The following is a 12,412-nucleotide window of genomic DNA, read 5'->3' as shown; positions in this document are numbered from 1 at the left end:
ACAGCATTAGAATAATCCTGATTATTTGAATCAGGTGTGTTGCTTCTGGGAAAGCTGGAAAACAGGCAGGATAGCGGCCCTTGAGGACCGACTTTGGACACCCCTGCTTTAATGTAACCAAATAGTTGACTCTCTCAGTGTCTGCCCAACCATCAAGTGTGAAGTTAAAAAATTAAATATTTCCGAAGAAATATTTCCGCAAATGTGCATTTTTGGTATTTGTGTTTTGGCTCTTGTTGATACGGGGGAACCTGAACTTCCATTTTCCTTTTCCGAAGCCGCAAAGGCCGGCTATCGTGATACATTTGTCAGTAACGATAGCAATCTACCATTCAGTCCCTGAGACAGGTGTGTATTGTCCACCACAAAGCCGTCGAGAGAGCGGTTCTGCTCGTCTCCATCGTCTTCGTCGGACGAAACCGCCGCCCCGTCCTCGTCCTCCGACAGCGCCGCTTCCTCGTCCAGGAACTCACGCCCCTTTCGGCATTTGTTGCGCTTGGAGAGGAACACAAACAATGGGAGGGGGGGAAATGCCAAGGTTGACACCGGTGTTAATTATAAAACATGGCATTTAAGAAGGAAAGGGTGACATTTGCCGGGTTTCTTCTTCTTATGCAAATGTCAGTAACACCTTGGCGTTGCTCTGGTGGACCGGCTGTATCGATCTTTTGCATGCGAGCGCACGCTGGGTCTGGAAGTCATCGTCATCATCGGTTTCTTCAGACTGGAGAGATGGGTGACGACGAGGTCAGCTGATGTGCGAAGGTGTGAATGCGATGACATCATCACATGAGGAATGAAGATCATCTCACCGTGTTTAATGCAGTCACGCGTTTCCTCCTCGCGAGTGGCGAGTCTGCATCAGAGATGTTTGACTGAAAGATTAAAAAAAAAAAAACATTTCGGACATGCACGTAAAAAGAGTTACTTGCTTTGCCAAAATGAATTAAGTGCTCTGCTACTGTGTGTGTATGCGTTTGCTTCTAACTACTAATTCTTCCAAAATGCTGGTTGCCTTGACAACTGGATGTGCTTCGTGACAACCTGTCTGAACTGCTCACCGTCCGTTTGTTGGGCGCGTGCATGTGCGTGCGCGTTCCGACCACTGCCTCCGGAGACGACAAAATATTGACCTTGTTGGGACGTCTTCTCTGATGGACGACAACGTCATCATCACTGTCTGTGGTGCACTCTGCTATAAAAGAAAAGGAAAGAATAGAAACATATGTATGGCTATATAACACAAGCTTTCAAAGTCGACCGCCAATCCAATTATATGCCAATCCGATCCAGATCTGTGTAAAGTCTACTATTGATGTTCTGTTAAATTGTGAAGAGACTTGATATATGCCCTGTATAAATTCTTACAAGTGACGCATAATCTTGCCCGCAGCCACTACTGTATATAACAAAATACGATTACTTGTAAGCTTTATCCCAGTCGCCTTAGCCCCAAGTGACACTTGGCGTTCTCTGCTGTTGAGTAAATATACAACCCCACCCATCAGGAAAATACGGCCTTTTTCTTATCCTGACTCAATGCCTGGTGCCCTCACAGTGCTTCAATAAGCACCCCCTGGCAACTATATCAGGAAACAACTTCGAAGGCCTCAGCATTAGCAAACAAACCTTGATGAACGTCAGAATCGGTCACAATGACACACTCGTCCTGCGTTTCCACTGCCGACGTTGGCCCACCTTCTGGTCGTCTTCGCTTCAGTGTACTGAGAGAGAGGCGAACTGCGCGAGGGCCGGCAGAATGCGGTGATGCTGCAGGGGACGGTAGCGGGCCCACTTTGGATGTCAACGGCGATGCGAGATGAGGGCTTGCCCGCCCCGGGAGAATCGGAGGTGTGGAGGACGTGGACAGGGTGTGGGATGAAAGTGCAGCGGGTCTGTGAAAGCTGTAAGACGTGGAGGAATGAACGGATGCACGTGGCGAGGTCTCCTGCTGGAAAGGTGGAGGCCACGGGGAGGTAGTGTTCAATGACACCCCGTCTTCCTCCTCCTCCGAGTCCTCCAGGGAATAGCCAAGGTCGAAGTTGACAGCAAAGTTCAAGCAGTCAAGCGACTCGGCACTTTTCGACACTGTAGGAGAACCTCTTCCCGTTTGCTTTGACATCGGTGCACAACTCGGCGATGCTGCTGCCTGTGTTATTCCTGCGTCACGCGTCTGTAAGGGAGCCAACGTGTGCATGGCGCTGGTTGCGATGCCCTCCACACTGGGGGAAGTCCGGGGTGTGACACCGGCGTCTTCGGGTTTGCGGACGTCCGGGATGGTCATCTGCAGGAAGGCTTCATCATCTCCAAACAGGTCCATGCTGTCGTCCATCAGGTGGGCTTCCGCCGCAGGCTGCGCATTTGCTTTCGAGTCCGACGATGTTCCTTTTCCTGCATCAAAACTCTGCTCACGGTTATTAGCTTCTCGGGCTTCATTTGCGTCTTGATCCGCAAAGACCTCATCCCAGGTTGGACTACTGGCAGGCTGCAGTTCCTGACGGAATTTCTCCCCATCTCCTGCAGATACATCCAACATCGCCTCGGGACAGTAGCTATCAGAATGAATCACCATGACTTCAGCATCTTCATCGACATCCAAGGTGAAGTTGCTGTGGAACTCCAGAGGAAGATCAGGAAGAGGAGGCCACGTGGAGTCCACCGTTAATATGTCTAAATCCGCCTGAGGTGGCGGTGATCGAGACAGGAGTTCAGCCACATTAGCCAAGATGGCTTTGAGGTTCTCATCTCTTCTCGGGATACCGGAAGAGGGAGGACAGGCATCCACTTTGGGGAGATAGAACATGGCCTGAAGTTCAACGTCTTCTTCACTGTCCCTATTGATCAGCACCTCCTCAGTGTCAGGGGAATCTAATTTTAGGACCTCTTCATCGAGTACAGGTTCCTCGTTGTCGAACTGAGACGCAACAGACGGAAAAATAGGAGGCCTTAGTTCATCAGCTAATCTTTGTACATTCTTGGCTTCCTCAATCCTTTGTTGTAGTTCCAAACCGGCTGCAGGTTGCCTGACGGTTTTGGAGCAGGCGTTTTTCGTTATCTTTTTCAGATGGCCGTTGGCGTCAGCTTGGTTCAGATAAGTCGATAGCTCCTGCTCATAAGCACAGTACTCCTGCGGAGAAGCACATGTGAATACAATCAACCTCTCGAGTTTTTTTTCACCACTCTGAATTTACCTGCTCGGTAAATGTACTATTTACAAAAGCTATCTTGCTAGAAAGTCGACGAAGCCACAAACAACACTGGATGAATTTATTAGTAAGTGTTCCGTGACACAAGGCTTCCATTTCCGTCTAGTTGGTTCAATGAGATTTCCGAAGTCTGATTGTGAACCCATCCAGTCATTGCCAAATATCTATCATGCTTGCAAATCATACAGCCTGGAATTAATCTGTCGGGAGTGGCACAGCAGAGTGCCAATGAACCAGTAAACAGTGGGAGGGAGCTGCCCGTTGTGAGGACAGAGCAAAATGAAAGGAGGGTTTGGAAAGGTGAGGGGGGCAGGGGTACAGGGGGGGCCTCATGGTGGGCAAAAGATAGCAGTATCAGGTGTGTTGTAAAACCAAATATTAGCCTATGAAAGTCAACGGGGCCTTACTTCCTGTTTGCAGTGATCTTCATAATGCTCAAAAGCGTAACTAAAACAGCTCCCAGTGTGAGGAAGTGCTGTTATATCACTGCAAACAACAATTATACGTAGTAAGAGATCTTTCATTTCATGAGCCTAGTTTCCAAACGCCTAATTTAACCCTTTCATGCACCTTGCAACCCGATAGCATGATAAGCTTTCCACTGCTAACAAGCTAACCGCTGTCCCTTTTATGACTGCATAAATATAATCAAATTTTACACCCGTTTTATTAAATGTTACCATAAGGAAAGCGGTCGATATGGGCTCAATCTTATCACGATGTTTCTCATAGACATTTTACAACAATATTTTTCTTATACTTAAGTATGAAAAATGTTTTTGGGGATTGTGTGTGTATTACTGCAAAGCACCATGTGCAACAAACTGAAATTGTATTTTTTCCCCCCTCCCAGCTTGTTCAACACAATTAGATTTGGAAGACCTTTAGAATGGTGGATTTAACGATTAAGCGCCACTTTTAAGGATAATCAAGTCCTACATTTTTGAACATGAGGTTTTTGAAGGATCCAAGTTTCCACATCTTTTTGGGGGGCAAAACCCTTGTTTTGATTATCATTAGAATTTTGTTTTTAACTTTTATTTAACTCTAATGCGTATTGAATACAAGTACTGTATCAAAAAGCATCAATTGTCACCTTTCACTGACTACATTCGTGTCAGGTGACACGGTGATGGTGAAAAAAAAAAAAAAAGAAGCTTGCCATTTTGTGCAGTCAATGCCCATTTTTTAATGCGTATTGCTGAGTGTAAGACTCTCACCAAATTGCGTCAGCTGGGTAAATGTTGGCCTCCGTGCCAATTTCCTTGATTACTTTTTGAGTCAGCTTTTGAAGTACGCCTCATTCATCATATCTGTAACTTATATTGCGGCAAGGAACTGAATAGATGGATGGTTGAAACGCCTGGTCGTACAACAACCATTAGATATTGATACTCCATACGGAACATAAAAGCCGTTTAACCAAACTGTGGCAGACAGACAAATTGTACCTTGGAGTTTCCCCCGTCAGAATAAGGGGGTAATTTAGAAACAATGAGCAGTAATTGCAGAGGTATTGTTTGTACAGTTTTGTAATGCCCAACGCGCCCCCCAGTAATTTCAACATATTCCCGTAATTAACACCCACATTTTAAACTCTGCCCACTTTTGTAGGCATATTAAAAAAACAAAAACTAAATGCAGTATCTGATGCTTGTGTAACGGTTGAAAGAATGTGTGGTGTTATGACACTAACCACACAGGTACTACATCAGACATAACACACCTTTTACCTCTGCTCGCGAAGCGCCATTGTTTGACGTTTCTATGCCACCTGCGATCTAAATGCATGGCTGGAAGCAATTTTATTTCTGTGTTGGTACGTTGTAAAAGTGAGAGGGTGACTCATGAACATAAACACGAGTGCCACAAGCTGAACAAATCTCTTCACAATTTCAACTTAGTCCTGGAACTGCCTGAGGCTAATAATTAGCACTTGAACACAAAGCGATCTGGATAAATTTAAAGTCTGACTTTTGTCAGCAAACATCATAAATCATTTTCAGTGTGTTGTTGTTTTTCTTTCTTTCTCCTTTCGAGAAAATATGCTAAAGAATATTTCATGAAAGAGTTACTGTAAAGAACTTTAAGCTAGAATATAATACCGGTACTTAAAACACGTGGACAAAACTGTTGGTATCCCACTGTTAAAAAGAAAAATAGATTGCAATAGTCATAATAAATGAAAATTTAATGAAAATGAACCAATGAAAATCAGACATTGCGTTTGAATTGTGGTTCAACAAATTATTTTTCATGAAAAAGGCCTGAACAAAAATGAGGGGACTCGCAAGAAAAGATAATTTCAAAAAAAATGTTCGCCCTTGAGACCTGTTCAACCAAAGTGTGTCCTCTAATTAGGATCACAAGGGTCTTCAAACTGGTAAGCAGTCAGTTCAACGATTTGAGTTTGACGAGTTGTCACTGTGCTGTTTAGTGACACTGTTTGAACCACACTAAACATGGACCAGAAGAAGCGAAGAAAAAACTTATCTCAGGTGATGAGAAAGAATATTTATACATGAGCATGTTCAAGCTAAAGCCTACAAGGCCATCTCCAAGTGGTTTAAAGTTCATTTTACTGCAATTTAGGATGCATAAGAATGTCATCAACCTCCCTGGACATAGCCGCAAGAGGGAAATAGATAACAGATTGAGGAAGTGGATAACATCGACGGTGCCAAAAACGAGCATCGTACAACCACCAAATAAATTTAAGATGAACTCCAAGGTCAAATCCTTGATTCACATCCATTTTTATTTCAGCCAAAGTCGACTTCTTGGGAGGCGACTGAGGAGGACACCACTGGTGAAAATAAAACATCAACAACAACAACAACAAAAAGTCAAACTGCATGTTGAAAACAAGATACGAAGCTTCGAGGAGAATGTCCTATGGAGACAACAGCTGCACACAGATGCAAAAATGAAGCTTCTAGAAAAGAACACTGCCCCTACTGTGAAACATGGAAGAGGCTCTGTTAGGTTCTGCGGGTGCTTTGTTCCACCTGGCACAGGGTGTCTTTAATCTTGAGAACAAACCCTTTAAACCTGGGACGAGTGGAGCAGTTTGCTCATGAAAATTGGACCACAAATTCAAATTTACAAAAATCGTTTGATCACAGGAATGGTCCCGAAACAACAATAAGAAAAGATTAACTTTATGGGTAACTTAATTTTATCCAATACTATTGACTAAGTTTGTTGTTGTTTTAACACATTTTGTTTGAACAAAAGCGGCCCGGTAGTCCAGTGGTTAGCACGTCGGCTTCACAGTGCAGAGGTACCGGGTTCGATTCCAGCTCCGGCCTCCCTGTGTGGAGTTTGCATGTTCTCCCCGGGCCTGCGTGGGTTTTCTCCGGGTGCTCCGGTTTCCTCCCACATTCCAAAAATATGCATGGCAGGCTGATTGAACACTCTAAATCAGGTGTCACCAACATTTTTGAGGGTGAGAGCAACTTCATGTGTACCGATTGTGTGAAGGGCTACCAAATTGATACACGTCTGAAATAACATATTTGTCCAAAATACCTTCAATAATATGAGGATGTGTTATTTTTAATACTTGATGATTTAAATTGTCAGACTTTGATCGTGTTTCGAAATGTCTCACAGTACTGCCAATGTTTGCATTTTTAAATCATAATTTCTACTAGCAAATCACAATGTCCAGGCACTGGCGGGCTACTCAAGTGGTCTTCACGGGCTACCTGGTGCCCGCGGGCACCATGTTGGTGACTACTGCTCTAAATTGTCCCTAGGTGTGAGTGTGAGTGCGAGTGGTTGTTCGTCTCTGTGTGCCCTGCGATTGGCTGGCAACCGATTCAGGGTGTCCCCCGCCTACTGCCCGGAGACAGCTGGGATAGGTTCCAGCACCCCCCGCGACCCTAGTGAGGATCAAGCGGTTAGGAAGATGAATGAATGAATGAATGTTTGAACAAAATTCAAAAGCAGTGTCTGATTGTCATTGGTTCATTTTTATTAAATTATTCGTTTTTTATGACTGCTCTTATTTTCAATGACGCAGTGGTACCAACAATTTTGTCCTTCTGCACAAGTACAGGCATGTAAAACTGCAGCAAGTACCTAATTAGCTCAATTCATAATGACATTTTTATGCCCTTATACAATACAATTAAGTGCTAATGACAAAAAAATCTAACTGCCCTTTTCGCCTGTCAAATAATGTAATAATTTGGCTTCTGTTTTTGCTGTGTGTTGCTCTTCTCGTCTCCATCTAGGTCATCACAGCCTGACCCAGATCCAGCTTCCTGGATTTATGTAACGCTTCAGAGGATTGCATAATCACAAGCGCGGAGGCCCGTCTGTCTTTATGGACTGCGTTTCCACATCACAAAGAGCAGCGTGACAGCAGGCCGCGGAAAACACAGCATACGCTTTGCTCGTTGGCCCCCGGCCAAACAGAAAATGTCTTCAAACGACTGGAAAAACAACCTCGGGAGGCTTTCAGAGAGGGAGGGACTGCTCCTTCCAATGATTATTGTGAGGTTACTCGCCAACGGCTTTGAGAAAATTGCCGTTGTTTGTGTACATTCAAACGTCACAGCAAAGAAAACTCTGAATCTTCTGTATTTCAATGTAAAGGAAGCATACGGCTCCTCTTCTCTGAGGAATCGGACCACGATCTGATTATACCTTGAAACCACAAACAGGCTGCTGGCGGAACAGTAGAGGGCCAAATTATATAGACTGACTGACTGATCCAAAAATCACAGCAAAGGTGCTGCGTGGGAAAAGCGGTTCAGATAAGGAATGGATGAATTATTATTATTATTGTTTCATGCTTGATTTTAATCCATAGGTCATTTATCCCCATTTTTAAGTACTGTATAAATAAAGGCGTGTTGAGTTGGATCAATAATGGTTGGAAAACAACGATCTCTATTCTCACGGACCTGCATAACAACTAAAACACGATAACACGAACGCCAGGCTCGTTGGTGGCAATGTCACTTTGTAAAGATACACTGCACACTATGTGCAAATGTAACAGGGCCAGTAAAAAAACAAAAAACAACAACTCCTTATTGTACTCCATTAGGGCGGCCCGGCAGTCCAGTGGTTAGCACGTCGACGTCACAGTGCAGAGGTACCGGGTTCGATTCCAGCTCCGGCCTCCCTGTGTGGAGTTTGCATGTTCTCCCCGGGCCTGCGTGGGTTTTCTCCGGGTGCTCCGGTTTCCTCCCACATTCCAAAAACATGCGTGGCAGGCTGATTGAACGCTCTAAATTGTCCCTAGGTGTGAATGTGAGCGTGGATGGTTGTTCGTCTCTGTGTGCCCTGCGATTGGCTGGCAACCGATTCAGGGTGTCCCCCGCCTACTGCCCGAAGACAGCTGTGATAGGCCCCAGCACCCCCCGCGACCCTAGTGAGGATCAAGCGGTTTGGAAAAGGGATGGATGGATGGATAATGGAGTACATCCATCCATCCATCCATTTAACCATCCACTTTCTAATCCGCTTATCCTGGCGAGGGTCGCGGGTGTGCTCACAGTCACACCTCGGGACAATTTACAGTGACCCATTAATCTGCAGTGCATGTTTTTGGAATGTGGGAGGAAACGGGAGTACCCGGCAAAAACCCACGCAGGCCCGGGGAGAACATGCAAACTCCACACAGGAAGGACGGAGCCACAATCGAACCCTGCACCTCTGCGCTGTGAGGCCGACGTGCTAACTAATCGCCCACCGTGCCGCCTTTATTCGATTATAGTCACCCAAACTCTGTGGAATGCTACGATAGGAAATTTTTAAACAGAAATGTTAGTCTTGGGAGAATCAGAAAGTTGGTTTACATTTGTTGCCTGCACATCCTTGGTAAAAATTTCCCCCTCAAGCACTTCCTAAAAGGTTCTACGAGTTTCAGATCTGATCGTGTAGCCTAAATTTCTTGCTCTTCGCAGACAACAATGAAAGCGGCCGTGGTATTCTGCTTCTTTAAAGCAGGCCGCGCACTGGTGCAAATTAAATCAAGTTATATTACGAGTTAGCCACTTGAGAAATGGGTTGGATTCAGGTGTCTAACTCTGTGCCCGCACATCTGAAAGAAGCAGAGTTAGAACTCAACTTTCCAGATCACGTCACGGTCACACCGTTAAAGACAAGCAAATGGATGTGGTAAACAGTTCATAACAAGTTCGACATATTCATAGTGGAAGATCAAGAAACAATCCAAACATCACAATCCGAACAAACTTCTATTTCAAAGCAAAGTCTCTTCTAACGTTGTTGAAAATTATATGGAGAAACTAATCCGAAATCTCTCAAACAATTCACGACTGTGGACCTTCAAAATCTCTCCATAAAAGTAATGCCCGACATCAAAATGAGCCCGTTTACCAGACCCCCCCCTCCATGTTTTCTTTTGAAAAGTAGGTTCGCTTCAATGCCTTGTTTAGCCAAGACTCACCGTGGGGGAAACAAAAGGTGGGTTTTACCATAATCTCTGACCTAATTTCAGGGACGCAGCCATTTTATCGATGGCCCAATCTTCTGAACTGACCTGGAGATACTCGCGGTGCTTAAATAAACATCAGGTAGTGAGTAACAAAGCAGCCGTGTGATTAAATTACCCCTTCGATGCGGGATGTCGAGACCAGGCTAATGCTGCGAGCACGTAAAAACAAACCACATTCAAGGCTGGTTGGAGTTCTGTGATTGAAGATGCAAGAAAATAAATCTTATAGCAACTTTTTGGTCGCTCTTATAAAGTCTTGGACTCTCAACATGTGGAACAAGAGTTTTTAAAAAAGCAACTCATTTGTCCAAAAAGAGAAGCTGTTGTTTGCTTGAGTGAAAAAAAAACCCCAAGAATAGAAGGATCTCAACAAATCATTATCATCGGTTGAATCATGACGTACGAAAACCGCTGAACTTGTTTGTCACGTCAAGAATTTGCCTTCTAGGTGGAAAGAATGACTATAGTTACTTAACCCTAATTCAAGCCGTACGTTCCGATTAAAGGCAGATGACCCGCTTTCAAGAAAGTCAGTTTGGGATTCATTACAAAAAAAAAAAAAAAAAAAAGAAAAGAAATAAATACCACCGTTGCCCTTCCGCAGCCCCCAGATTGTGCAATCTCATTTTGTAACAGATCAAATTTGATTCTTCATGCTTCAATGTCACATGACTGATTTATAAAACAGTCAAGAGATCTAATATGTCATTGTTTGAGGGACTATTTTACACAACATCTCACCTCATTTTCCTCCCGCATGCTGTCGACAAGCTGCATCACCTTAATGAAATGCTGGCAGCGCAGGGAGTGATCAACAACATGGGTCGGAAGTGCCCGATGTTGCCAGTGCCTCCATTCCAAAAGAGAAAGCTCTCGTATGGGTGCACCGCCTCTGGGAGCGCTCTCCTTTGAAATAGAACATGGTTGTAGTTAATTAATAAGCTTTAGACAAATTGTTAGCTACACCTACAAAATGTCACGAGAGCTGTATATAACAACAACAAAATCAGATGTGCCTCGACGTTTATTTGTTCTGTGACTCAAAACACGCATGTCCCCACCCCCAATTAAAACATCCCACAAATAAAATTTGAGTAGCGTGACTTCATGCTTCAATTCTTTGCGCAAATCCTTCTAGTGAGGACTTTGGCCACCAAGGAGCTGTACATAAAATCCATTCATTTTTACACAAAGACGTAGATTGCGAGAGGATGAAGAAACATATTTGTGAGTATCGGTATATTGTCTCTCTACATGTGTTGCTGCATAGTTTCTGTTCAAATACCCATTGCTTAACGGGTGATAACACCGCGACGTTGATCCTGGTTTTCGTGATCCCATCTGCATTGCTTTGCATTGTGTGGGAGCATTAAGCTAGCACACGTTCTCAAGACCAAAACGTGTGTTTGGTGAAATACATAACATGCAATTCTTGGTTTTATGCTTAAATTTACAGTAAGCTTCAAATTAGAATCAGATTTATTGGCCATGTATGCAAAAAAAAATTAAAAATAAACCACACGCAAATAATTTATTACCCAGTTACCACCTCTTCAGAGGAACATAGACAAGAGCAATCATCAGCATGGGGGAGATGGAACAAGAAGCCTGGCGGGTAGCTTTTGAGCGCCCCGATCTTAGATGTGAAAGGAAAACAGTCAGGAAGAGAAGGGGGAAAAAAAGGAAAAAACTCCACAATAATGGGAGTGGAAGCAATCAGACTGATGTAAGCACCCTGTCTTTTTTAAAGAATTGTTCCCCATCTGTTCACAGAGGACCAGTTTGCCAACGCCATCAAGCCCCAAGCACCTTACCTCGGATCATTCTTCATGAGTTATTTCATTAATACCTAATACAATGAGTTAATTAAACCCAAAGTTAGCAGTTTGCTCATGGGGACTAATGTCAGACCAGCTGTTTGTTCCCACTTTGCTTTTCAATCCTAAGGAAGGGAATACGGCAAATGAAAAAAATGATTTAAAAAAAACAAACAGACCTGAGCTTGCACGTCATGCGGAAGGGACAGGAAGCTCGATGATAGCCTCAATGTCGGTTGAGCTTCATCATCAGCCAGCTTCATCTTGGACACCCACACTGAATACTCTGCGTCGCTCAAGAAGGGTCCTGATGCAGCTGCCTCCTGACAAACTGACACCAAATAAACAAATAAATACATAAAGGCACACACTCAATCCGAAACTGCAAGCTTGAATCTCAAATCAACAATGATCACTCACTAAAGTTTTGTGGGTGGATGAGTGAGGTCCCATCCTGAGCGTTTGACCGACGACGACCCCTTGACGACCGCCTGCTGCTGCTTCGGTGGTCAAACTGGCCAGAGGTGATGTGCATCTTGTGCAGCGTGGGGGTTATACAGTCGGGTAGCATGCGGGGACTGTTGGGGTACATGTGGAAGCCCCTTTTGTTGTCCACAATGGATTTCATCAGGTTACGCTTGTTGCTCTGACTTTGGTTGTACGTCTAAGAGGAAGTACGAATTGGAGGTCAGGTAAAAGGTTATACAATGCTCGGAAAAATTATTTGGCTGCTTGCCATTTTCTGATTGACTGGTGTTTTTCCACATCATCAAGCCAATTTTAATATGTCAACAAGACAACACATGTAAATACACAAAGTAGTTGTGTAATAAGGACGTTATTACTAAAGGGAATAACAAAAAGGTTCCAAAACTATTTCGTCTTATGTGGGGAAAAAAAGAAATTGCCCC

General features: G+C 44.1%; 1 protein-coding gene across 5 annotated transcripts in view; it reads right to left on the bottom strand.

Moving 5' to 3' along the window:
- Positions 1–12,412, bottom strand: part of fancm (FA complementation group M) — a 37,413-nt gene that overhangs the window by 4,406 nt on the left and 20,595 nt on the right. Inside the window, exons 11-18 of one of the 5 annotated variants that reach the window (XM_052086263.1) lie at positions 11,922–12,165; positions 11,681–11,832; positions 10,426–10,590; positions 1,630–3,127; positions 1,062–1,195; positions 813–875; positions 632–724; positions 330–495 (exon numbers count right to left, since the gene is read on the bottom strand). In XM_052086263.1, the coding sequence (XP_051942223.1) occupies positions 330–495; positions 632–724; positions 813–875; positions 1,062–1,195; positions 1,630–3,127; positions 10,426–10,590; positions 11,681–11,832; positions 11,922–12,165 (2,515 nt within the window). The remainder of the gene's footprint in view (positions 1–329; positions 496–631; positions 725–812; positions 876–1,061; positions 1,196–1,629; positions 3,128–10,425; positions 10,591–11,680; positions 11,833–11,921; positions 12,166–12,412) is intronic. The other 4 variants (XM_052086266.1, XM_052086264.1, XM_052086268.1 and 1 more) reach the window with 4 other exon arrangements.

Source organism: Hippocampus zosterae, chromosome 14 (genome assembly GCF_025434085.1).
Source record: "Hippocampus zosterae strain Florida chromosome 14, ASM2543408v3, whole genome shotgun sequence".
In the NCBI taxonomy this organism is placed as follows: Eukaryota; Metazoa; Chordata; class Actinopteri; order Syngnathiformes; family Syngnathidae; genus Hippocampus; species Hippocampus zosterae.
The sequence above is the reverse complement of the archived record's forward strand: the minus strand, read 5'-3'. Positions and strand labels throughout refer to the sequence as shown.